This window comes from Gymnodraco acuticeps, unplaced genomic scaffold (genome assembly GCF_902827175.1).
Source record: "Gymnodraco acuticeps unplaced genomic scaffold, fGymAcu1.1, whole genome shotgun sequence".
NCBI classification, from domain to species: Eukaryota; Metazoa; Chordata; class Actinopteri; order Perciformes; family Bathydraconidae; genus Gymnodraco; species Gymnodraco acuticeps.
In genome coordinates this window covers 2,066,807-2,091,309 of record NW_022991091.1, presented here as the reverse complement: position 1 = coordinate 2,091,309, position 24,503 = coordinate 2,066,807, and the positions used below count along the sequence as shown (strand labels likewise).

At 38.9% G+C, this 24,503-nt stretch overlaps 1 protein-coding gene across 2 annotated transcripts in view; it reads left to right on the top strand.

Moving 5' to 3' along the window:
- Nucleotides 1-24,364, top strand: part of asic4a (acid-sensing (proton-gated) ion channel family member 4a) — an 89,440-nt gene extending 65,076 nt beyond the window's left edge. The window contains exons 2-10 of one of the 2 annotated variants that reach the window (XM_034236912.1): nt 9,150-9,294; nt 9,639-9,766; nt 9,877-10,030; nt 13,780-13,833; nt 16,023-16,176; nt 17,829-17,920; nt 18,079-18,158; nt 19,137-19,247; nt 20,289-24,364. In XM_034236912.1, coding sequence (XP_034092803.1) covers nt 9,150-9,294; nt 9,639-9,766; nt 9,877-10,030; nt 13,780-13,833; nt 16,023-16,176; nt 17,829-17,920; nt 18,079-18,158; nt 19,137-19,247; nt 20,289-20,420 — 1,050 coding nt within the window. In that variant the 3' untranslated portion in view covers nt 20,421-24,364. Of the gene's footprint in view, nt 1-9,149; nt 9,295-9,638; nt 9,767-9,876; nt 10,031-13,779; nt 13,834-16,022; nt 16,177-17,828; nt 17,921-18,078; nt 18,159-19,136; nt 19,248-20,285 lie in introns of both variants that reach the window. The other variant, XM_034236911.1, reaches the window with a different exon arrangement.
- The last annotated feature ends 139 nt before the right edge of the window (nt 24,365-24,503 follow it).

Genomic DNA, 24,503 nt, shown 5'->3' with positions numbered 1-24,503 from the left:
CTCAGTTATGAATAACTTGTCACAAAATGACAAGAGCTTGCAGCTGATATTTCTTTGCATCTCATATTGCTGAAGGGACATCATATTTTATATTGATGATTCATGTCAAGAGATAGTAGATCCTGCTTTTCCTCTTCGGCAGTTTCATCAACCCTAACATGTGGCTCCAATCCAACAGATATTATTTCCCCAGAGTTCCCAGGAAAGGAAAACAACCAAGCAGGTGTCTTGGTTATGATGAATACTAAATAAAAGTTTGGCCAGGGAACTGTGACAACGTCTCTTCAGAGGCAGTCGGGTGGGAGTGTTTGTGTTTTGGAGTGGGTGCCAGAGTCTGAGGGAAGCAGAAAGTGTTGCGAGATTGAGAGTTTAGGAAATGAAATCCCGTGTTAATGACAGAGGTACCTTAATTAAACCTGAATATCTAAATGACTGCAGAAAAACAGAGTCGACAGTTAGACAAATGCCTAAGGCGGGACTGTTGGCTGATGCAGTGCCCAGGGCAGATTTCTCTTGGCTGTATCGCTGTCCACCATGCACAATGACTGATCAGAACTGTGGGCAGAATGAGGTGAAGTGGAAAAGTGAAGCATATTCTCAGCGCATGTATCGCAAGCAGTATGCTCCTTTGCTATCTTGAGAGCCCTATTAGCTCATACATTCAGCATGACAGTACTGTACTCGTTTCTCTTCTGAGCCATGACCTCGAGCACTGGAGTGGAATAAATAGCCAGAAATTGTTCCTAAACCACTGTAGGCCAAAAAATAACTATAGCTTATCCGGAGGCCATGTAAGGGTTTGACATGAAAGATCCCGAATGACTCAGAAGAACCAGAGTTCATCAGAACCCTTTGAACATGCCAGGGATTATACATTTATGTGGTGAAAGCAGCTTTTGAGCTATTATCTAGAGGATTAAAGGCACTTTTAAATAAAAATAGATAAATGGATAATGACAACTACAGTTCCATCTGGAGCATAATTCATAGGCGTTCTTTTCGACTCTTAGGGTCATGAGTTATTACCATTTTGGTTGGAACAGGCACAAGCCCTTGCTGCAGGAAATGATTCATCTCAATTACACATAAAGACTGATTAGGGACCTGCCTCACTGGGGTGATACAGATGAATTATCCCCATTATGACAGTGGTTTCTAATCACATTTATAAAACAGCACCTTTATGGGCTCCATGGCAATGATGTTAGTGCAGACTGTGCTCAAAGGAAGCTTTCACATCTCTGAGTGCTGGATGTAGTGAACTATTCTATTTGTGAGTTGCTGTATTGTGCTGGAGAGCCTGTCCATTTTCAAGAGCATCTCTCACTGCTCCATTAGCTGAGTATGCTCGGATATGCGGGGTATAGCAGCATGGGGGGAGGGTGGGGGACATGGGGAAAAAATGGGAATACTAATATTTGAAGAGAGAGAGGGTTTGCTGAGTGCACTGTTCTGACTTTGGTGCTCCACTTATTTTTGATGCTCCGTCAGAGGAAACCAGAAAGGCAGGAAAGGCAAAGAAGAGATGAGTCAGAACTCCTCCACTAATGACTGAAACAAGCCCTCAGGTTTATGTTACAGTCCATAGTTTTAATGTATGGTATTTAGTCCAACCGGAGAGCAAAATGTATGACACACTACTTAAAGTGAAGTCAGTCAAATGTAGCCGCTTGTGGTGTAAACCCACCTCGGTGTTTGATCATGAACACCGCGGGTCGTTGCCGATCAGGAAAGGTTACATTTGCTTTTCTTCATATTAATAAAAAGGTCTGCTGGGAAAACTCATTATATCCAGCCTTCATTTACATTTCTTATGACACTTTGTGGAAATTACCACATTTATTAAACATGTAATTCTGGCCAAACGGCTACCACGATGACAGCAGTCTGATTACACAGTATTTACCTCACTTGAACGACTGTATTAAACACTAAAATCTCGGCACTTGGCTGTGTAATGAGGGTCGGAATTGATACGCGATAACTGTAATGTTTTGAATAGCAATCCACAGCTGCATTCCCAGAGTCGACATTGAGAGGGAGGTTAACGGTGCAAAACTTGTGTGCCTCACATTCCAGTCTGCACTATTTAGGATTCATGTCTGAGTCTCTGTTTAGCCAAAAGGGGTTCGATGGGGTTGTTAGGGAGGCTATGATGTTTGTTAGATTGGTATTTACTCCCTACTGTTGCACAGATCGCAAAGCGCTGACCCAGGATAAAAGAAATCTGCCCGGAATTTGATTGAGGATTATTTATGAATTATGCAGCTTAACCGTGGTGCATGAGAAAGAGAACGATTTAGCAATAAGTTCTTATCACATCTTGTCAGTTTTTAAGACGTGTGTTGAGTTAACACATCACTATCATTTTTCGTTCCTAATCTTGAGCTAAATAGATGTCGGGAATTTCTGTAGCCTTGCTGTTGGCCTCGGTCATCATTTCTGAAGACTCCTAAAGCTGCTGTCACAGTGGAGGGATGTTGCATCTAATGATGGGGTCCAGATTATAGGCGAGGACTTTTAGATAAAATAAGAAAGTATACTGAGTTAGCAGTTTGTCTCAAACTAATGCAACGCAATAGCACTGTATAAAACGTCTTAATAAAGCTCATAAATCAGTCTGTGTTTTTGCTGTGTGAGGTTTTTATCCAGCTCTATGGTCATTTACAAGGCTGTAAAAGTGTTGTTGTCGACTGTATTATGTTGAAAGCTGTTGCTAATGCTTTGTCCATCCCAGAGGGTCAGAGGGCTTTGTTTCTTTTCAAGGATTGTAAAGTGTACCAAAAAACTGGTGTATGCCCAAGTCTGGGAGATGTGGTGAGGGATCTAGAGGATTATTTTTTGTTATGTTCTCTCTTTTGTCCCTTAACACTTCTTTTTGTCAAGCGGTGTTGACAGGAGAACAGAATTGTCCGGATAAAATAACAATGAAGATGTGGAGATCCCCTTTTGATGTTGTTTAACAGAGGTTTATGGTTTGTGAAGAATCTCTGTCTGTATTAGGGTGTGAGGAAAACAGTTACCGGACAAAAGTGGAGTATTGGTTTCAAGGGTAAATTGAAGAAAGAAAGCAACAAAGATGTTCACTCTGAGAATGTATTTGTACTCTTTTGTAGGCTCATTCCTCACATGTTTCTGTTTAGAACGACCTAAGATTAAAATGTCTTCTTTGTACGTCCCTCCAACGCCTGTTGGCAACAACAATTTTGACCAGTCGGATATCTCCCTAAATACTTTATGAGGCAGTTTTTCCTCCAATGCAGGTTGGGCAAAAATGAAGACATTTTCTCAGTTGCATTATGTAAGATTTATTAAGTGTATTGGCATGCTCGTTTATCTATTTGTCTGGTTGTTTAATCACATATAGTACACACGCAATCTATGAAAATATGAACTGGGACTATTTTAGCTTCATTATGAGTTTGAAGAATGTCGTGATTGTAACGTTTAGCCTTTTGTTTTAGTCTTTATGGCCTAAAAATAAAAAAGTGTTTGGTCAAGCAGCTCCCATGTGCACAGGCTTGTGTAGGAATTACATATATGTTCCCTTGTTTCTATTTTGTCTGAGAGAGAAGTCACCTCACTTAAACTTTGAAACAAACTGAACGGCTAATGGTTTATTCACCAAATATAAATGTTTTGCTAGTTTTTAAGGAGTTGATAAATGATTAAACTCAAAAGGCACAGAGTTCTGTCCTGGCTTTTTCCATTTGGGAAAGATAATGTAGGTACCGCCCTATAATCTCGGACCCACTCCAAAATGTAATGGGCTCTTTCTTGGCCAATCCTTCCACCATGTTTTAATGAAACCTGCCTTCAGTTTCTTTTTGTAATCCTGTTTACAGACAAACAGACCAACCAACCTAACCAAAATAGATCTATGTGATAAATGGAGATGAATGCAGTGTAGTACATTGACTGAATGCTTTGATGCAATCACCATTGGTCTTGCAATAACATTCAAATATACCATGTCAATATTCAGTTCATGTCTCATTGTGATATCGAGTCTCTCTGCTGGGAGATTATAATGAAGCCATTAAATCAAGGAACACTTCTGTCTCAACCTTAAACCTGCATGAGCCAGTCTTAATGGTTTTCAACTGCCAATCAGTGCTCTGGCAAATTCTACCACCCTGCGTAAATGAATTCAAATCCTCCTTCCTCATACTCGGAGAGCTACCGGTTGACACGCAGTCTGCCTGGAAATGGATGTCCTCTGGAGAAGCACTGAAATGATTCCTGCATGTTATTTAAAAGGGGACAGGCAGATCACGGTCATAAAGAGGGGTTTAAAGGCTTCCCCCCCACAAGGGCTTATGAATTACATGGTATGGGGTTGGTCTCTTAATGCATTTAGCATGGAGAGACAGAGAATAAAACAAGGCACTTGGGAAGAAAAAAACACTGGCGAAGAAACATTATGAATTGGCATTTAAGGTAGTTATGCTTTAATTGGTGAGATACATGTACAAATGACAGGAAGTCAGGCATCTTTCCAAAGTTGGTTGCTGGGCTCCATCTCAATGCATTTGGTACTTTAAATTTAATTATATTTGCACAGGATCCCTATGTTACACTTAGCGTCAAACCAGCTTCAACTGATCTTGTTGGCCAATGGGGGGCAGTCAAAACAAACTATAAGCAGCATATTATCAGCCATAAAATTGTTTGGGTGAACTTGTTAGCAAAACTGTTAGCTGTTTATTTATTCAGCAGATGTGTTCTGCTGTTCGTTGAAGCCAAACACTGAAAGAAAAAAACAATTCCCTTCAGGTCGTAAAACCAGAAAAACTAGGCCTCGAAAACCAATATACAGCGTTTAAAAGTTATAAATGTCACTTTAGAAAAAGCAGAAGTGTATATAATAATATGTTAATGTCTGAAATACCTCTGGCCACTTTGGTTTCAGGGTCCTGCGTGGAACTCCCATGACGTACAAGGCATGTAAACCTATATTAATACATAATAAACAACCAAATTATTAATCATTCAAGCTATTTGCTACTCAGATTTGGCCAGTGGGATCCGTCCTTGAAAATCAGAATTACAATATGGAAAAACAGAATAATAAAATGATACAAGTACTGTACATACAGTACATAACAGATATATAATATCACGTGAATATTACGTTTAATAAGTTAAAGGGTTTAGGTTTGAAATGTTTAAGGTTACTTTAGTCTACAATGAGAAAAAATAGTCTTGAAGAAGGGAAATTGCTGCATCAGGACCAGAGCACATTTATACAGAGATAAATAAAACAACTAGCCATTAATCACATGCTAGTCTCCCGATGAAGAACTACACACATTTGAATCATTCATCTCAAGAACATACACACTTTACTAGGATTGGTTAAATGCAGAGAACACATTTCACTGTGTGTTCTGCATTTAAAGAGGGTTTCATCCCTCCCAATATTACTATTATTATTATTATTATTATTAGTACATAAATAAACACAACCAATCATGTGACACTTCACATGGTAACAAGCCTCCGTGAGCTGCCAATTTATCAGTGTTTATAACAATCGTGCTGATAAAAGGGGACCCAGTGCCGACTTCCATAGCACAAACTCAGAGTTCAACACATGAGAGGGCTCAAATACAATCCTTTTGGCCTGCTGAGTTCTAAACCAATCCAAATAGTCTTGGGCTCTGGATGTCCAGACTGAATATATGAGCAAGAGATTAACTGGTTCTAAACCAATTGGTAATGTTTGGATCTATTTTTTCCATAACCATTGAAATGTTTGACAATTCTTTATAAAGTGCTGCAATAATGACCTCATGTAAACAATTTGAGTGACTCAGAGGATTACAAAGGCCCTTTTCATTTGGTTTGTAACTGCCATGCTGCTGCTCTGTTTCAGCTTGTCAACAGCAGTGCCAAGTCCCCACTTGGGAATTGCCCAACTCAGCCTTGTTACCTTTGCTAAATTTGGTGAAAGATGTAACAAGGGAAAAATGCTCCATCAATCATGTTGCAGATGCAGACAGAGAAGAGTGGGGGGTTCAGAGGCAGTGAAATAAACCAGTGGAAGCTCAGAAAACATCCATTTGCTGGGTGAGATGATGAGAAAACTTCGCCGTACTCTCTGGGGATATCATTTGTGAACACAACGTCAACAACGTCGTCCTCCAGAGCCCAAAGTTTTAGAGCGAAACCCAGACGCTTGGTCGGGGTGTTTGGAGCATTTCTAAAGTGAAATCCTCCTTTGCCTCTGTTGCCTTCTCCATCAGATAAAGTCTGACTGCAGAGGCTTAAGTGTGTCAATGAACTGGGGGGAGGATCAATGATAAGTGCAGCTTACCTCCTCAACTGCTCCGCACCAGCCAAATAGAGATTAAACCATTTCAGCCTAATAGCACATGTCAGTCAAAAGTCACACTTGGATACTTCTCCCCGGCCCCCACTTTGCCACCTCCCCTTTTTTAATTACAAGAGCTGAAAAGAGGCTGCCATTTAAAAATAAATGCACTATTAGAGTCACTATCATAATTAAATTAAATAATGTTTAAGACCCCTGTGTGCTGCTCAAAGCGTAAACTGAGGTCTGCCATCTCTCTTAATCCTCAACTACGGCTGTTTTCACACCTGTTCATTTGGTACGGACCAAGGGATACAAATATATATTAGTGTCTGTAAGTTCTGGTCCAGCTCCCTCTTATACTGACTTTTCACAATGGAATCAGATGAGTAAACATGAACTAGTACAAACTGATATGTGACTTGTTTATTTTTCAGTTTTGCATTTATGCTCTTTGTTATCAGGAACCAAAATCTATTTTAGTGAAGGGCCAAGGTTATAAATCACTTTAATGATTAAGATGTGTATGATATTGTTTTTTAGTTTCGCAAAGATCGCACAAAAGAATATTATCAATATTATTAGACTGCATCACATTTTTTGTAATTGGTTAATGGTTTTCTCCATGTTTGTTGAATTCAGTGTACAGTACATCTTCCACCGCCAAATTTCTAAGCGATCAAAAAAATATTCTAAATTCATTTTCAGTACTGCGCCTTTGAAAATTCCCTTTATTAAATTCCCTTTATTAAATTCTTGTTTTTGTATAGTCTGGTTTAATTTGTGCAGTGTGAGACCGAACCACACTTAATAGAAAAGCTACAATAAGTATAGATTTGACTCTGATTCGGACTACCCGAGCGGGCTATGGCTTGTTAAAGCGCACTTTGAAGGTAACCATCTGCAAAGCATTCAAAAACTCTCCCAATACAAACCTGTGCACACACAGCCAGATCAAAAGCCTCGAGGGCTTTTATTGTGGAAAATACAGCTGTCCTTCTAAACACCGAGCTTTTGTAAATGGTACTCATTTCTTGCTCTAATCACTGTTGTTGATATTGCTAAATTGCCACTGTTCCAGGGAATTACTGGACTGATCCCTACAACCGTGACTTTGATTTGTTGTTCAAGCATCTCAGATGTGTACACCCTGTGGTATGTAAATGAGAGTGTCTGTTGTTCCGCAAACGTCCCTTATTTAAACATCACAGCACTCATTAGGTGGATCAAGCTGATATCAAAGTCAGAGCACAGATGTTGGCGTTTTGGAGAATGCTGGGACTGTCGCAGTGTCTCTTTTGATGATATGTCTGCCGTCTATTCAGCTCCATTGTCATTTCTCCAGCGCCTCGTCAGTTGACCTCTCCTGCCATTTGATTGCTTCTGGCTTTTATACTTTCATCACTGTCCTTTCTATTTGATGTTCGGACCAAATGAATTCAATAGATGACTTTTCTCTGTGATTAGATGTATTATGCCGTGTTGTAAATGTGAAAAATGTATCGGAAAAAGCTTTACTCTGATGATAGGCTAGATGTTGGCATGTGTGGCAGGGCTCATAACACTGAAGTTAATTCATCATATCATTCTCAAAAGTATATTTTCCCTAAAGCCAGAATAAACCAAGCACATTTTGAGACTGTTCTTTCTAGTTTAAGCCTTTTCACAAAACACTTGGATAATATTAATGTAATCTGATTTGTGAGTACATTTTGAGCATTAGGTTATGCCTCTGACGGGGTTCTTTGTAGGTTTATGCCCTCATGTAATTGGCCGCTCACTAACCGCCGAACAAGTCCATTTTAGTCGATCTAAAGGTTACAACTTGCTTTTATAACCTTAATACTAACTATGAAATGGTTAAAGTGCCAAAATACAGAAAACACAGATGACAACCTCATAGAGTTCTGTCAATCACAATGAAGCCAAGCTGCTTTGTTGGCTATTTTACAAAATAATTTACAATATTGAACATTTAGTCATTTCTTCCCACTTTTTAGAGAAGGCCTAATAATAATACAATACTCCAAACACCTAAATTATAGCTCATAATATGTCGATGTGTTTTAAAGTTAGTTTTTACTGCCCCCAGCTGGCCAAAAAGATCAGTTGATGCTGATTTGATGCTCAGTGTTAGAGGGATCCTGAAACAATTGTGTTTAAATGTACGTTATAATGTCATCAATTCTTAATAAGGATCTAAAAAATATTAACTATTAGTTTTCTTTTTATTAATATATTTAACTCAGTCAATTTAGGATTGATGGCATGCCCCCCCTCCCCCCTGTGTTTTAGATTTTATTTGTGGATCTACAGTATCCTTTTGTTCCCATTTATAAACTCACAGGAGATAGCGGATAAATGATCTGTAAGATGTGCATGTTCTGCAGTGCAGCAGTTTAGATGAGGAGCATAAGCAAAGAGATGATGTTCTCCCCACAGAGACAGCTCCTCTGATGGGGGGTGACGTGAGGCCTTTCTCTTATTATCTTTTGTTTTCTTTTGAAGGAAGATTAAATAATCTCTTATGTCATTTGATATTTCAGTGGGATAGCAGTACAATTGAGCAGCAGTGTGCGGGGTATGTGTGGTGGGTGTTTGGAATTCATTCAAAGACAGCTTATCAAAGTCCATGAGGGACCGAGCCGGCAGACTGCAACCGGAGGTTTGTTGGTAATATTGAGTCATTTGCTCAAGCAGACACTCGCATATATATTTTTGTTTTCTTCCACATCGGGGCCTTCATTGCAATTCGTCATAGGTTGATCTTGTCAGCATGTGGACTTTGTCATGTTTAAGGTGATGTTCATGATGGAAATCTATTCTCTTCCAGGTGTACACCAGATATGGGAAATGCTACACTTTTAATGGCAACAGGACGACATCCAGGAAAAGCAAGCAGGGTGGAATGGGAAATGGGTTGGAGATCATGTTGGATATTCAGCAGGATGAGTATCTGCCCATCTGGAGAGAAACAAGTAAGCCACAAAACTATTTGTCCAGTGTAATCCCATCATATGCTACGGCATGAGATAGCTCTGCTGGGCTTTAAAATAACCTGCATTCAATTTCCCGGGTCACACACCGTAAATAATGCATTTTTTGATTGCATTTCTGCAACCTGGAAAATGTGATTTGTAAGAGGAAGGTCCTGAACACAATACACTACATCAGATGTGTGTTTGCATAGTTGTCACATGATAGTAATCCCTACCGTCCTGCATTTTCAAATATGGTTTGCTGTTAGTGTCAAATTGAGTCCAAGCTGTCAGATGAGGCCGCCGTCTGAATTCTCTGTGCTCCGGTTTGTTTCATCCTAAAGATGAGACATCCCTGGAGGCCGGCATCCGGGTCCAGATCCACAGTCAGGACGAGCCCCCCTACATCCACCAGCTGGGCTTTGGCGTCTCTCCGGGCTTCCAGACCTTTGTTTCATGTCAGGAGCAGAGGGTAGGTTGTCTTCATCACAGCCCCCCGCTTCCCTCCCCCTACAAAATTACTCAATGCAACCATTGGCCCCTGGTCATTCAGTTCGGGGTCTAATAAATCTCTGTGCTTAGCTGACCTACCTGCCCCAACCCTGGGGGAACTGCCGCTCCACCAGCAAAGAGAAGTTCCCGGGATACGACACGTACAGCATCAGCGCCTGCCGCCTGCTCTGCGAGACCAACGAGGTGCTGCGCGTGTGCGGCTGCAGGATGGTGCACATGCCCGGTAAGACCCCCAACCTCACATCTACACAGAGCCCAGCAGCTAGCATGTGGAGAAAATCATTATATGTGCACAAAAATCCCTAATTCATTCATGCAGTCATATTAATGTGAAGTTATCAGTGGTAGAAGAAGTATTAAGATCATTTACTTAAGTCAAAGTACTGTATGCACTGTACAGTAGTAATACTGTGTTACAAGTAAAACGCCTGCATTGGAAATGTTACTTAAGTAAAAATTATTAGCACAATCAACAAATTGTAATTAAAGCAAATAACACAAAAGTATCCAATGCAGAATATCCAAAATAAATTAAAAAACTCAAAATTATTTAAAATAAACTTAAATAATTTGGTTTGTTTTGTTTATGGATGCGAATTAATTATCTTGATTAATCAACTAATAATACTTGAACAATTAAATATTTTATAAACCCTTGTGTTGTTTATGCAATTATGTTTTATTCTTAAAATAATAGTGTAAAATAAACATACCAAAGTAAGAATTAGAATAGTTACCTTTTGAATTGTTGTATACTCAAGTAAAGTATAAGTACCTCGAAGTTACACTTAAGTACAATACTGGATTTAATGTACTTAGCGACATAAGTTGGTATTGTTACAACAGTGACTGAGAATTAAAAAGAAACTGATAACTGAACAAAGAACAAAATGTTTGTAACTGAAAAACACACCCACACTAATATTCTTCATGTTCTGTGGTATTATATGTTTCAAATTCAATGTCATCACACGGCATATACAGTAAGAAGTGACTCATTGGGAAAGTATAAAACCCTGAAAGGAATGAGTGTTTTCAAGTATTACCCTCTGTTTTTAAAATGGTTTAGTCTAGCGTGATTAGATAACAGCCAGCCCAGTTTAGCACACTTGACTAATTCCAGCACAGACATCATTTGGGCTGCCACATGCCTGACCTCGTGCTTGATATCTGGAGTGGAATGCTCTTCAGCAGCCGCTCTCTGGACAGTAACTCTTCAGACTACAGGATACTCTCCATGACTTTTGCATCCATTTGTTCATACATCTCAGCTGTTAGGGGAGTGTTCTCCTGTGGCACTCATTCATTAGTTTGATTGATTATTTTTCTATCATTCCTGGTTGGTTCTCGTCTTAAGGTCACGCTGGTAAGAAGGTTTGCAAACAGCTTTGAGAACCCCTGCCTTTGAATGGGATTAATTTAGTATTGATTTACACAATGAAAGATTGCCTCTCCTGATTACGAAGATGTGGCACAGAAGTAATGTTTCATTATGTGTGTTTTCTTATTCTGGCTATCATTACGAGGACACACTTAGATAAAGAACACATTTTCTACGCGTCCTCTTCTATGTAGAATTATAAAAAGTAACCCTTATGACAATAAAACATTAGAACACAAGATATAAGATTGCATAAATTGACAATCTCCTTTAAATCCAGATTGAAATACGCCCAGAAAATGACTTAATGCAACACAGGACCAAACTTAAAAAATCAATCCAGCAGAATATCTCAGAGGTACATTAGCAGTGATGCAATGAGCTGAGCAGAATGATGATCAAACAGACTCAGATTCAGCACGGCACTAAGTTGTTTGCGTCAGGTAAGATGATGGTCACTCTACTTCCGCCATTTACACCGTTTCTGTGTTCAGCTCGGGGATACGTTGCAGAGGTGATTTGAACACACAGAATAAGAAGTTTGGACTTACTCAGCATTTGCGTCATCCTGGCCTTGCTGCATGAAGTCAAAGAGCTGAGTCACTGAAGGCAGAATGTTGTCGGCTGTTATGATACTGTAAGTGAATGTTTGAGGTGGTCTCATTGAAAGTTAAGGCAGTGTACGCAGGAGTCTGTTAGATCTGGACAGGCTGTGAAGCTGACACGTTACTAATCAGTTTGCGTGCTCTGCAGGTGACAGTACCTACTACCGCGCTACAAGATCGTGATTGTGTTTTAATAAGCTATGAACTCAGGATTTGGGGAAAACCAGCTAAGATGGCTCCTATACCAAACCCATCATGCCCATGGTTTAAGATCATAACCTTTTGAAAAGCCCTCCATCTCACCAATCAATCGCAAGTCAGAAAAAGGACTATTGAGTGGGAACGTTTTGAATTAATAGATATAGAGGTCTGTTCACAGAGCAGCAGAACTACTTTGCTCCGTGATGATGTATGACATCAGATATGATATTTATTATATCAGATCAAATAAATGTGGGAGCTTTTCTAGGCCATTTGCCCAGTTTGGCTTCAGAACAGGCCTCTGTTAGGTTGCTGGAAGCTCCCATTATTTCCCTGCACTTATCAATAGTGAATCAAATGTATTGTTGCATATTAAGTGCTGAGATTTCTTTATAAAGCAAGCCAAAGGAGCATGAGGCCAGCTCATGATTGAAAATCTTTTTACTACCCCATGTGATAACGCAGTACTGTATAATTGAGATGCACTGCGCTGTGCTAAACACAATTTACACTTCCAATTTCTTTATTATCCAGCAGTGCGAAGTACAGTGTGATGCTACAGTTTAGTGTTTGCTCAAATTTGTATTCACTTTTCTTGAGGGATAACAACAAAAATGTTTGTTATCCATTTCTTACTCATACACACTTACATAATCCAGCAGCTGTTTGCACTCTACTTAACATGCCAGCAAATTGTTATCAGCATGTGTTTACATAATCCCACATTTCTTTACAGTCTGCTGCTTCTGGTTTTTCCAGTCTTTTGTACGAGTTAAATTGTGTTGTCTGGGGTTTGTGGTTGGGACACTGAATTAAATAGCAGTTTGTGTTGTACTCAGCTCGTTCTTGCTGTGGCCGATAGATTGTTTTTCTGGTGGCATTTTTATGCAGCTTTGTTTGTTAGCTGGATATCACAAAAAACACTTCATACATTAAAAAAATAAGTTTTTGAGGTGGCTATTTTTAAAGCATTTTCTATTTTTGCTCATTACTTCTGTACTGCGAGGCATAGAAGCAAAACTGTGTTTTCCTGGATGTTTGGGTTTAAGATGAATATTTCAGCATTTCGTCCTGTATCTATATTTGGGTGACCACCAAAAAAAAGGCTTTTAAGTTGTTCTTGTTCTAAGTGTGTGGACAGCATGCAGAGATAGCACTCATCTTATGCCTCCACTCTCAAAATGTCTAGAAAATATAATTCACGAGATGATTTAAAGTTGTTTATTTTCTTCAATCAATCATCTTTAATGACGGTTTAGTTGGTGTCACATCATTGCTGGCTATAGCTATGATAGAAACAATCAAACTGTGTTCTGTTGATGTCAATAGACTCCCTCCTTAGATCATCAGACATTATTTCACTGTTTAATTAACATTTCTTATTGATTGGGACGGAGACTTCCACAAGACATTAACCACGTGAACATTTTACAGACAGACAAACACACCTCTGCCAATTAATTGTGCTGCCGATGAATACCTGTCATTAATGGCCCCGAAAGTGTGTTTGTCTGCGAGGTAATGACTCATTGATTGATTTTTAAAGACTTTGTAAAAATGCATTATGTGTGAAGCCAGCATGCTCCATTTCTCTATTGCAATAAAGGACGGACGTCCAATAGACTCGCGCTCCGTGGATGGAAGTCACCCTGCCTGGCCTCATTTGAAGATGACTAATAAGCTGCAGAGCAATGTTCACAGCCGAGGCTCCTCATGGCTGCGGACGCCGGTCACTGATCATTTTGTTTCTGATTGATCAGACTCATTTTCTGTTCCCCTTTCCAGGAACTGCTGATATCTGCCCTCCCAGTAAAATCAACTGTGTTGACAAAGCACTCGGTAAGAAACAATCTTCCTTCATTTCTTTTCTCATTACAATAGATTCCCCCAAAGGGAAATGGAAACACACTCAGTAAATATGATAAGGACTTTTTTTTTCTCCTGTAATACAAATACCTAGAGGTAGACTTTATATTTCTAAATTACTTTTCCCCATTGTGATTTAGTCACTTTAGAGCTTGATGGCCGTGTTGCCTCCATTGTTGGACTGTTAATATTAAACCCACTCTCCATTCCTGTATATCTGCACCCCCCCCCCCCACCACCATCCTTTAGCTTTGACTCCGGCCTCTCTCTCCTCCACCTCACATCGTGACTGAACAAAGGTGCCTTGGTTTCAAAGGCGGTAAAAAAAGAATTGGTCACAATTATCATTTCCCAGCTAAATAAGCCAGGAATTTAATTATGTCTCTCTTTGGTGAGTCAGAAACCTATTTAGAATATGGTTGAATGAAATCTTAGATATATCTCACAAGAGAGGACCATATTCATGTGGGTCATTTTCCTGAATCGAATAGCGTGAATACATTCACCCTCCATGAAAGGTAATAAATTAGAATATCATTTATATATTTATATTGTACGGTGTTTTGTTCCTGTACCAGACAATGATAATTTGCCAGCGTGCTTCTGCATACACATGACCTTATTGTTAGAGTTATAAAATACATAAATCATCAATTTGTAATTACTGCTTTCAGTGCTCCCTCTCCCGCCTTTGTCTGGACTGAATGCATTTAGAATTTGAAAAGAGATTTGGAAAAGCTATTTGCTCCCCTGTGTACTCACTGTTGTTTCAGAGTTAGGGTTTTGAATATGGATTTGTAAACGTGTGAGCAATTCCTGCCTCCAAGTTAATTGAGTGTATAAGTCTACGTATGCATTTGGCATCGTCATCATTCATTATCAAAACAAATGTCGTAATTATATTGCCGTTAACACTTTTGACACAGTAATTGTCTGAAATAATATTGTTAGAGTAACAAATCATGTTTCTATCCAAAATGATATTGGTCTGTTAATCTTATGTTATCTGTTTCTACTACGTTAGAGACCACTGCTGGAGAAGCCTTTAAAACCTGATTTTGTGCACATTTTATCCGCTAAATGATTTTCTGAAAACTGTTGATTCTCCATTCAAAAGCTGTAATGAATTTGTTCATCCTCAAAAGGACCTATACATCTGGGAGAAACATTAACTGCTAGTAATTTTCTGAGCATATGAAGTAATACAATTAAATGATAATGAGCTCTGACTGCTCCTTTTTTCGATAAAAATACACATTTTAGCCCTCCTATCTGTACTGGAGAAGCATCGGAGAAAAAGCCTAATTATCTCTATCAGCTGAGATATAGAAAATGTTGTCCATCAGCACACACTTATATTTGTCAGGTAGCTTTACATGTCTCATAAAAACTGTTGCTATGGTTACCTGCTGTCTAATGTTCGTGGTGGATAAACTGTTGGCTGGAACTGTGAATTAAGTGTTGTTACACGGACGCCTGCAAACCAATAAGAAAAGTATAAAAAGTATTTCAACTTGAAACTTTAAAGTTACACCAATCAATATTATACAGTATAATCATATCTGTCGCTCATAGTGACAAACCCACAAATAATTATCCCGATGCACTAGACCATTTTAGCATCTTTTAGCTAGTTGTTTTGGTCTTACTGTTTGGTTGACCCTCCGCTATCTTCAGCCTTGTTTACAGCTGTAGCACATTGCTGTTTTTAGTGATGTAGTATTGGGTATAAACGCATTGTATTCTACCAGTCTGGCATCAATAACACACAGACAAATTAAGCTAGATGGTAAACATAGAATTCAGCACGTAAATAACCACATAGAAAACAGTGAAAATGAAAAGTGAAAATCGGACTTAAACTTGCCAAGTGGCCATAAACACAGCTACAACATTGCACATTTTACTATAGCCATTACTTCTTTATGGGGTGATAATAGTGTGCAAATGTTGTGTTTACAGCCTGTTCTGCTGCACCCAAGTACTAAAAAAGTATTAGTATTCTTATAGGACACATTCCCTTTCCATTCTACTTTTTCATTTGTTGCAGCAAGTGTTTGATTCTGTGAAGTATCCTATATGTTTCTCTGGTAGAAGGCCAACAAATGGTCACCTTAACTGATCCAGTCTTTAGCTGTTAAACTGTTTCCATTGTGTTGCAGCACAGCTACAGAAGAACACTGGGGATACCTGTCCATGCGAGACGCCTTGTAATCTCACGCGCTACGGTAAAGAGCTCTCCATGGTCAAAATCCCCAGCAAAGGCTCTGCTCGCTATCTCTCCAGGAAATACGACAAGTCAGAGGACTACATCAGGTACCAGACTAAACTCTCGTGCGGGCAGTGATGTGCTGCCTCATAAAATGGGCCATAAACTATGACCTCCGGTGTGTGATAACAGAAACCCACCCATAAATATTAACAAAAGTCGATTACATGTTTACAGTACAAGCATCAGTTTATGTTTTGACTTTGGGTGAATTGATGCTCTACTTTAAATTAAACAACACATTTAATCTGAACTCTTCATGGTCAGACTGTCACACAAAAATATCTAATGTAATAGATACTCCATTAAAGGGATACAATCAAGAAGGGTTTTGTCCCAGTACTCGCATTAGATTAGATTAGACATTCTTTTTTTCTAAATCATCAAACTGCAAATGTTATTAAAATAGTTTCATTACTTTCATGTTTTTAGCACTACACACAAAACCAAACTAGAAACAGTCCAAATGTCAAAGAAGGTCCAATCTTCAATTCAATCCCCATTGAATATTTTACACAGAATTATTTGACATTGTGCTTGTATATATATATATATATTATTTTTTTTAAATACTTCCATCGCAATATTGTAGAATCTGGTCTGCACAGATGATTGTTGTCTGTAGTTACTTTTGTAGCAGCTTCAGCAAGTCAGCGTTCGAAGTACTCAGATCCTTTACTTAAGTAAAAGTACATACACTATGGTCTTTAAGTAATCCACTCCAAGTGAGTGATTTAAAAATGTAAAACTACAAATAAGTATCAAAAGTACTCATGCTGCACAATGGCCCTTTTCAGAATAAGCACAAGTATCAAAAGTAAAAGTACTCAGTAGTATGCAGAATGGATGTTTTCACAGTATGAGATTATTTTGGTTATGATGCTTTTATACATGTAATGGCATTTTTGTATTGTAGTTGGCCAATGTGGAGCAAATTAAGATACGTGTAGACCAGTACTACTATACTGCATTATACAATATCAGCATATCATGTGTTTTATATAAGTAACTGTGAGTGTTAAATAAATGTAGTGGAGTAAAAAGGACAATATTTGCCTCTAAAATGAAGTGGAGTAGAAGTATAAAGTAACACGAAATGGAAATACTTGAGTAAAGTACAAATATGTCAAAAATAGGACTTCAGTACAATACTTGAGTAAATGTACTTAATCACTTTCTACCACTGAGGTTAGTAAATGGGGCAATTTGCTCGGATTCATTTGTCAAACAGGCAGGGATTTGACTTTTTAATCCTGTTCTACAACAATGAACATCACTAATATGCAGATAATAATCAACCTGATGCATTTACAATGTGCTTATACTGTAATTCCTCTCAGTGATTAATAGACAAGAAAGTGGTAGAAAGTCAACATGCTTAAACTAAAGAGCTCGGAACACTTAATGTGAGCAGACTTTCTAAATCCGGAGACATCAGAGATGTGTCGGTGACTGAGCTGTCTGTGCTCGTTCTGCTCGTCTCAGTTAAACCCTGAAACACCTCATTATCTCACAATCTCTGGGTAGATCTGTGTAGAGTGCTGTAGGCCTGACAGTCCCATCATAACAATTTACAGTGAGCATAAAGATGACTGGGAGTGGTACTTCTCAAATGATGTTAGATTTGTAGTGAATTTTAAAAACAGTGCAATTGTATTTCACTGCGTTTGACACCCGCCCATCTCTTGTTCTTTTTCAGAGACAACTTCTTGGTCTTAGATATCTTCTTTGAAGCTCTGAACTATGAAACAATTGAGCAAAAGAAAGCCTACGATGTTGCGGGTTTATTAGGTGAGATTTCTGTCACTTTATTACCTCTTCTCAGAATATATAAAGTGAATTGTAGATGCTGAGTGAAATGTGTCTTTACAGTAGCTGCACATATGTTTCTGAATAACAAACATGAACTGCTTTAACATTTTCTGCTTCCTATGGCTGTTTCTTTTCAGGGGACATTGGTGGACAGATGGGTTTATTCATTGGAGCCAGCATCCTGTCAATCCTAGAAATACTGGATTATGTCTATGAGGTATAGTGCCTGCAAACACATACCAGCCAATCACAATGTGAGATCAGAACTAATCTGATACATATAATAAACAGCTATTTCCTCCAGCAAGAGATGTGTTACGGACCGTTATACCGTTAGAGAAACCGTTATACCGTTAGAGAAAAGACTACATTTGTGAAAAATGTGTTTGTGCGGGGTACATATCTACGGAAGAGGATTAGGGCCACATAAAAAAAAAATTTGTGAGGATTTGAAAAAAAAAAATTTTTTTTTTGTTCTGAGAAAAAAGTCAGAATTCTGACTTTAATCTCAGAATTCTGACTTTTTTCTCAGAAATACCGGTAACTGTAGAACCAGCTTCACTGCGATTTACACATTGCAGTAGGCAACAATGGAGGACGTGAGTGCATTTCTGCGCGCCAGAGGGGTCCAAGAGGAAACCATAATAAGTCATTTTACAACCATTTGCAATGTGTAAATCGCAGTGAAGCTGGTTCTAGTTACCGGTATTTCTGACTTTTTTCTCCCAAATAAAATGTTTTTTTTTTGTTCTGAGAAAAAAGTCAGAATTCTGAGATTAAAGTCAGAATTCTGCCTTTTTTTCTCCCAAAAAATTTTTTTTTTTTTTAAAATCCTCACAAAAAATTTTTTTATGTGGCCCTAATCCTCTTCCGTACATATCACTGTTAATCCTGAGCATCAGAAAATCAATCAGACTAGCATAATTTGTTATGCATGTGAGGAGTTTTATTTGATTTCCAGGCTGCCGAAAGTAATTCCCGTTCAGGTCTGTGCCGAGGACGTCATACTAACCCAGATCATAAAATGAACGCCTTCCTCAGCTTCCAGCCTGCTAACTGCCACACATGTAGGAATAAAGCAAAATCAGAGCGAGGGGCTGTAATGCAGACATCACAGTAATGAACTCCTCACTCTGCCGCCTCTCCCCCGCTCATCTCTGCTCTTTTCGCCCTCCCCGCTGCTGGGTAAAACCAGGTGATCAAGCAACGGCTACAACGTCTGCTGAGGCCGCAGAAAGAGCAGAAGAAGAGCAAGCAGCAGCCCAGCACTGTTGCAACAGTGGGCCTCGAGGAGATGAAAGCAAAGGTACCACACACTGTACGCTAACAAATAGCTGCTGTTCTACCCAGTACACAACTTCCCCTGCAGCACTGTAACAGCATGAGGAAACTTCAAGACAATCATTATTAATATTCTAAAATGATTACTAATGTTCTGTTCCCAATTAGTCTTAACCACGGAGGAAAGCATGTCCTCCCCTGGAGCTTGGATTTGATGTTGCAACTTAAATCTGAACAATACACCCCTTGTCTTATCTACCATCACTGTGTCTCAATTCCACATGATAAACCAAAACAGGTTTTCCATTTCTAGCCAGCCAGCCAGTGGAAAACAAAAGAGCATTTATTCTGTTGCTGTTCAGTATCTGCAGCTTTCATTAGGTTTGCCTGGTGTGTCACAATTTATATTCCAGTAGAGATGCAGAAATACAATTAGTTTTGGACTATGGGAAGAAAACACCAGTGCCTATAGGAGAATTCATTGTCAATTCACAGAAAAACATTCAGCTCTGATACCTGAAAATAAAATAGAGAAATAAGAAGTAATTTATTCTCAGCTACTATTTACCTAAATATCTTTCTCCATTGCTTCCATGGACAATTGTAAGTGTTGCCCTCAACATCTCACTGAATTATCAAAAAGTTACAGCTGAGAAAATAAACATTTTAATATCATCCTGCAACTTTTTGGATGCATTATGAAACATGACATACAGTATTATTACACTGGATTAATATCGCCTTCAACTTTTATATCAAATAATGACATTTTATAGGGAATACTTCATTTTGTACTTTCTCTTCTGAAAATGTTGACAGAACCAGGCTGCTTCCAGTCTTCTTGCTAAGCTGGACGTATTGCTTATTGCTTAACTACCTGGAGTGATCCCAAAATATTTCACTTTAAATTACATATGACATGATATCTACCGCAGGATGAACTTATTTCACTGCTGTCAGGGTTTTGAATGGCTGTCAATAGATTATTCTCAATGTACATTCTCGTCTTAGATTGTCACGTTACTCATGTTCTTTGAAGCTGACGTGTTTGCTGTGCCCTCAGCAGGAGCCCAATGACATGCCACGGAGTCACCCAGAGGGGGCGTATGCCAACACCATCCTCCCCAACCACCACCATCCGCACCCTCACCACCATCGCCCCGGGCACCATGGGGTGTTTGAGGACTTCGCCTGCTAGAGCCAACCGACGTCCCCTGTCCTGGTGACACCAAAAGATAAAAGCTGTCTGTGTTCAGATCAATTACAGAGCCTCGGCGTTTGCGTCGCTCCTTTGCTGTCACCAGTGAAAAGCTACAGCCAAAGTCGAACACCAAACTCGTGCTGCTAACAAAGCACTTGTACGTACAGTATTTAGGCACAAATTGGACACCGCTTTTCATTTTTCTCTCTGGACCCCTCTCATCTTCGTCCAGCTTCACACGAACACGTCTTTGTGTTTTCAGGACTGGTTTTCGGTACATGATCACAAAGAACGACAGGAGGACCGCATGTCAACTTGATCCAGTTTATACTCCGATTATTTATTTATCAAGCTCAGATTTATTTTGTTTGTATCCTCTCCTCCATCTATTCCTTCATGGAAAACACTCTGTACCATGACATGTCGTTACACATTATGTCATTATTTAAAGAGATACTATTATCTACTGTATATGTTCTATATTGTATACAAGATGAGAATACTTACAGTAATCTCACTCATGCTTCATCCATCAGAGATACAAGGGGGGTTATTTAGGCTATACTGTATGACCTTGGCTTAGAAGATCTAGCAGCATCTTTGATAAACTGTCTGCTCTGTGGTTAAGGTGTTAGAGAGTAGCATTGTACCTGTATATAAAACTTTAAAAGGAGAAAGTTATAAAGTTCTGTTTCAATGGTTGTTGTTTATCTTCAGTTAATATATAACTTATGTAATATGAATTTGAGTTATTTATACATTTCAGAGAAGACTTTTATACAACAATAACGATCACGATTGTAGCATTTACTGAACACTTTATGATCTACAGATATGTCAGACTGCCAAACATCAATACATGTGTCCAGCTGACACACATGGACTGTATGGATTGTGATATACTATTATCTACATCTTTTCCTTTTATGCTTTTTTTCAACACTCAAAACCTGGATGAGAGTTGAATGATGTTTTCAGTTATGACATGGTTGTACTTCTTATTCAAATCATTTCTGCCCACCATCCACTTTGGTTAGCATCATAACTTTAAGCTGACATAAGCAATAAGAAACAGAATTTTATTTTTTGCCGAGTCATCTCCGTCAGCTTGTGAGCCAGTACCACTGTAAAAGTCTAGCAGCTATTTACAGTTCAGACCCTGTGTGAGTGTGACTGTGTGTGTGTGTTTGTTTGTTTGTTTGCATGTACACTTTAACATTTTTGCACACATGACTGAGCAGCACATAGAGCTGAGCTGATCCGTGGGGCGAAAAAGGAAAATTGGAATAGTTAGAAAGAAAGTAGGGAGTTTTATTGCAGTGTGGCAGTTTTTATCGATTAAATGTAGGGTAAGGATGGCTCAGAGTTTAATTTAAAAAATTGCTCTGGAAAGCTGAAATATTCTTACTGGGACGCTTAATCCTCAATGGGCGGGACAAAGACACAAAAGAGCACAAAATGGCCGAGTGGGAATGAAAAATAAAAAGAGACTTATCTATTCATCCATAATAATGTCCGTCTGCATCATTGAAGGTCAGCTTGCTCTCTTATCCTTATGCACTGCAGGAACTTAACAACCTGTAACATCTGGATTCATATAATCTGGAAGTTTAAGCCTTCTTTCTTGGGTTACAATTTATAAATGTATACGTATTACACTGTAACAGTGATACTAACTTCACCATAGAAGCGGGACAGACAACAATGGAAATAGTTGAGAAATTATTGATTATGTTGCACATGCATGCTAGCTCCAGGGCACTGCTGCTGATGGTGGTGAGAAAGGGGTCCAGCTCTTTGATCCAAATTTTAGTTTTTAATCCGTTTGATTTTTTTTCAGCACTGTACTACTATGTGTCGTCTCTTCTTCTTCTCCTTGTATTAATGGTTCCTTTAACCAGACGTCTTTGTTAACCTTGCAACCTTTTTTTATTTTTTTGATTGTCCTGCTCAATATACATACAGTTGTTAAACGGCAGTGGCTTTTGTTATGTTTGTTGTAATAGCTTATGTTGTGCTGTGACGACACATCTGCTTGGTTGATCACTCTCGGTATCGGGATTTTTTAAATAAGGAGGCACACAGAGACCAGGAGCTAGTCAGATGGGGGTCCATGGGAAATAAGAACATTCTATTAGAAATAAATACAGCATTGACAATTTACTTAGAAAACATTTGGCACAAATGTGTGGCTCTTGAACAGTGCAGTGTGCCCTAACACAGGTGGTATTACACTTCACCAGACCCTACATTGCCCCTGCTACCCCAGCCCAATGGCATTAGTGGATAGTGGTTGACAAAATTAAAAGAATGACAGAAGCTACATGTTAAGTTATGTTAAGTTCCTGTAGTAGAAAATGGCTTTGGATCTAATTAACTACGGATAGTACTTGTGTTTTTATAAGAATAGGCACACTTGCATCATTTTTTGCAAGTATTAGTTTAGCTTTGTTTTCCTCTTTAATGAAAGAAGCATTCAGAAATGACAAAATGGAAGACATGCAGTCTTTTTTGTATTAACTCTCACCCACAGAATATTAGATGCTTTGTTTTATTAGTGTGTTGTAATTCATCTTCCATATTTGAAAATTCACATTTTGTTGTATTACAGGAAATGATGTGCTTATTAATAACTAGACAATTGTTTTTGTCTGGGAGGAGATGTTGATCATGTTTCCCTCATGGTAACTGTTCATGCATTAGTTTCGGCTTCAAAACAGACATTTCATCCTGTTTTGCTGCCCTTTGTGAACAAATTGTGTTGCTAAATATGACTGAAGCATAACCCTAAACCGCACAAACCAAGCCTGCTTAAAGACAGGCCTTTGACAATCCACTCAGTATGTAATTCATAACAATTGTCTGGCAATGTATAAAATACTTAACATCACCGAAAATCATGTTAACAAATGTAGACATAATGTTTCTGTTAATCCTATCCGTGTTGTGGTTGCTATAACGTTGCTCTTCACCACTTTAGCTAACAATGAGATTCCACAGTCCTCCATCTGTCAAATCCCCTCCTCCTGTCAAGTAATCATGGGCTATACATGGCCGTTTAATATTCATAATCATGTGTCACTTTGACATTTTCAAAAGGTTCCCAATCACAAGTCTCTGATGGCATCCTGTACAGGCTATGCATAACAATCTTCTCCTCTGTCATCAATAATTGTAGCTATCCTCAGACGAGTCACACAGGAGGGGGTGGGGGGGGAGGTGTTGAGATGAATACTGGGCTGCATTATTACTGAACAGTTTTGTTTCAATGGTCAAGCCTGGGGTCCATGTAGAAAGCTTTTCTATCCTCCAGATGCTGAGCTGTGTAAAACACAACCTGATTCATTCTATATACAAAAGCATTAAGAAAAAAGAGGTTGATTTTACAGCAGTCTGAGAGAGGTGCCACAGGACTGAGCATGGGCGGCGAGTCTGTACTGTAGCAGATGGGACAACTTCCCTGCTTGATAACATGTAGCTCGCATTCCTGGGATTCCTCAGGGCTCTACTCTCAGCTCCCTTATGCACAGCTCTTTGGGCCTACCTTTTTATAGCTCCATGTCATTCAGTCACATGTGCTCTATATTACCCGTAAAAATCAATTTGATTGGAGCAGCCACCGATATTAACATTTTGAGATCTGCTGTTATGTCTTTCCTTTTTCAGCCGCTTTTATTTTAAGCTAAGAGGTCATCTGAGAAGAGAGGACAGTCTGAGTGCAGGGTGACACAAGCAGCTGTCAGGAATTCCTGAGGAAGAATGCCATCCCATATCTGACAGACAAGGAAATTGACCATCGCTGCAGTGACAAGGAACGCTGAGATTGTGTACAGATGTGTGATCTTGTGATTATTTTCTGTTAGAACACATTTTATAAATGTTAAATATGGTAAATACGATAACTATTAAAGTTTAGATTGGTAAAACCAGTGCCTCCTAAATCCCGAGCCCAACTCACTTTTTATTTGAAACTTGTCTATTTTTTCTTCACATGTTCCCATTTTGCCACAAATTGTAAAGCTTTTCCACCACTGACTATATGACGTTGCTAAAAGAAAAAAGGCTACAAGAAGACTCAAG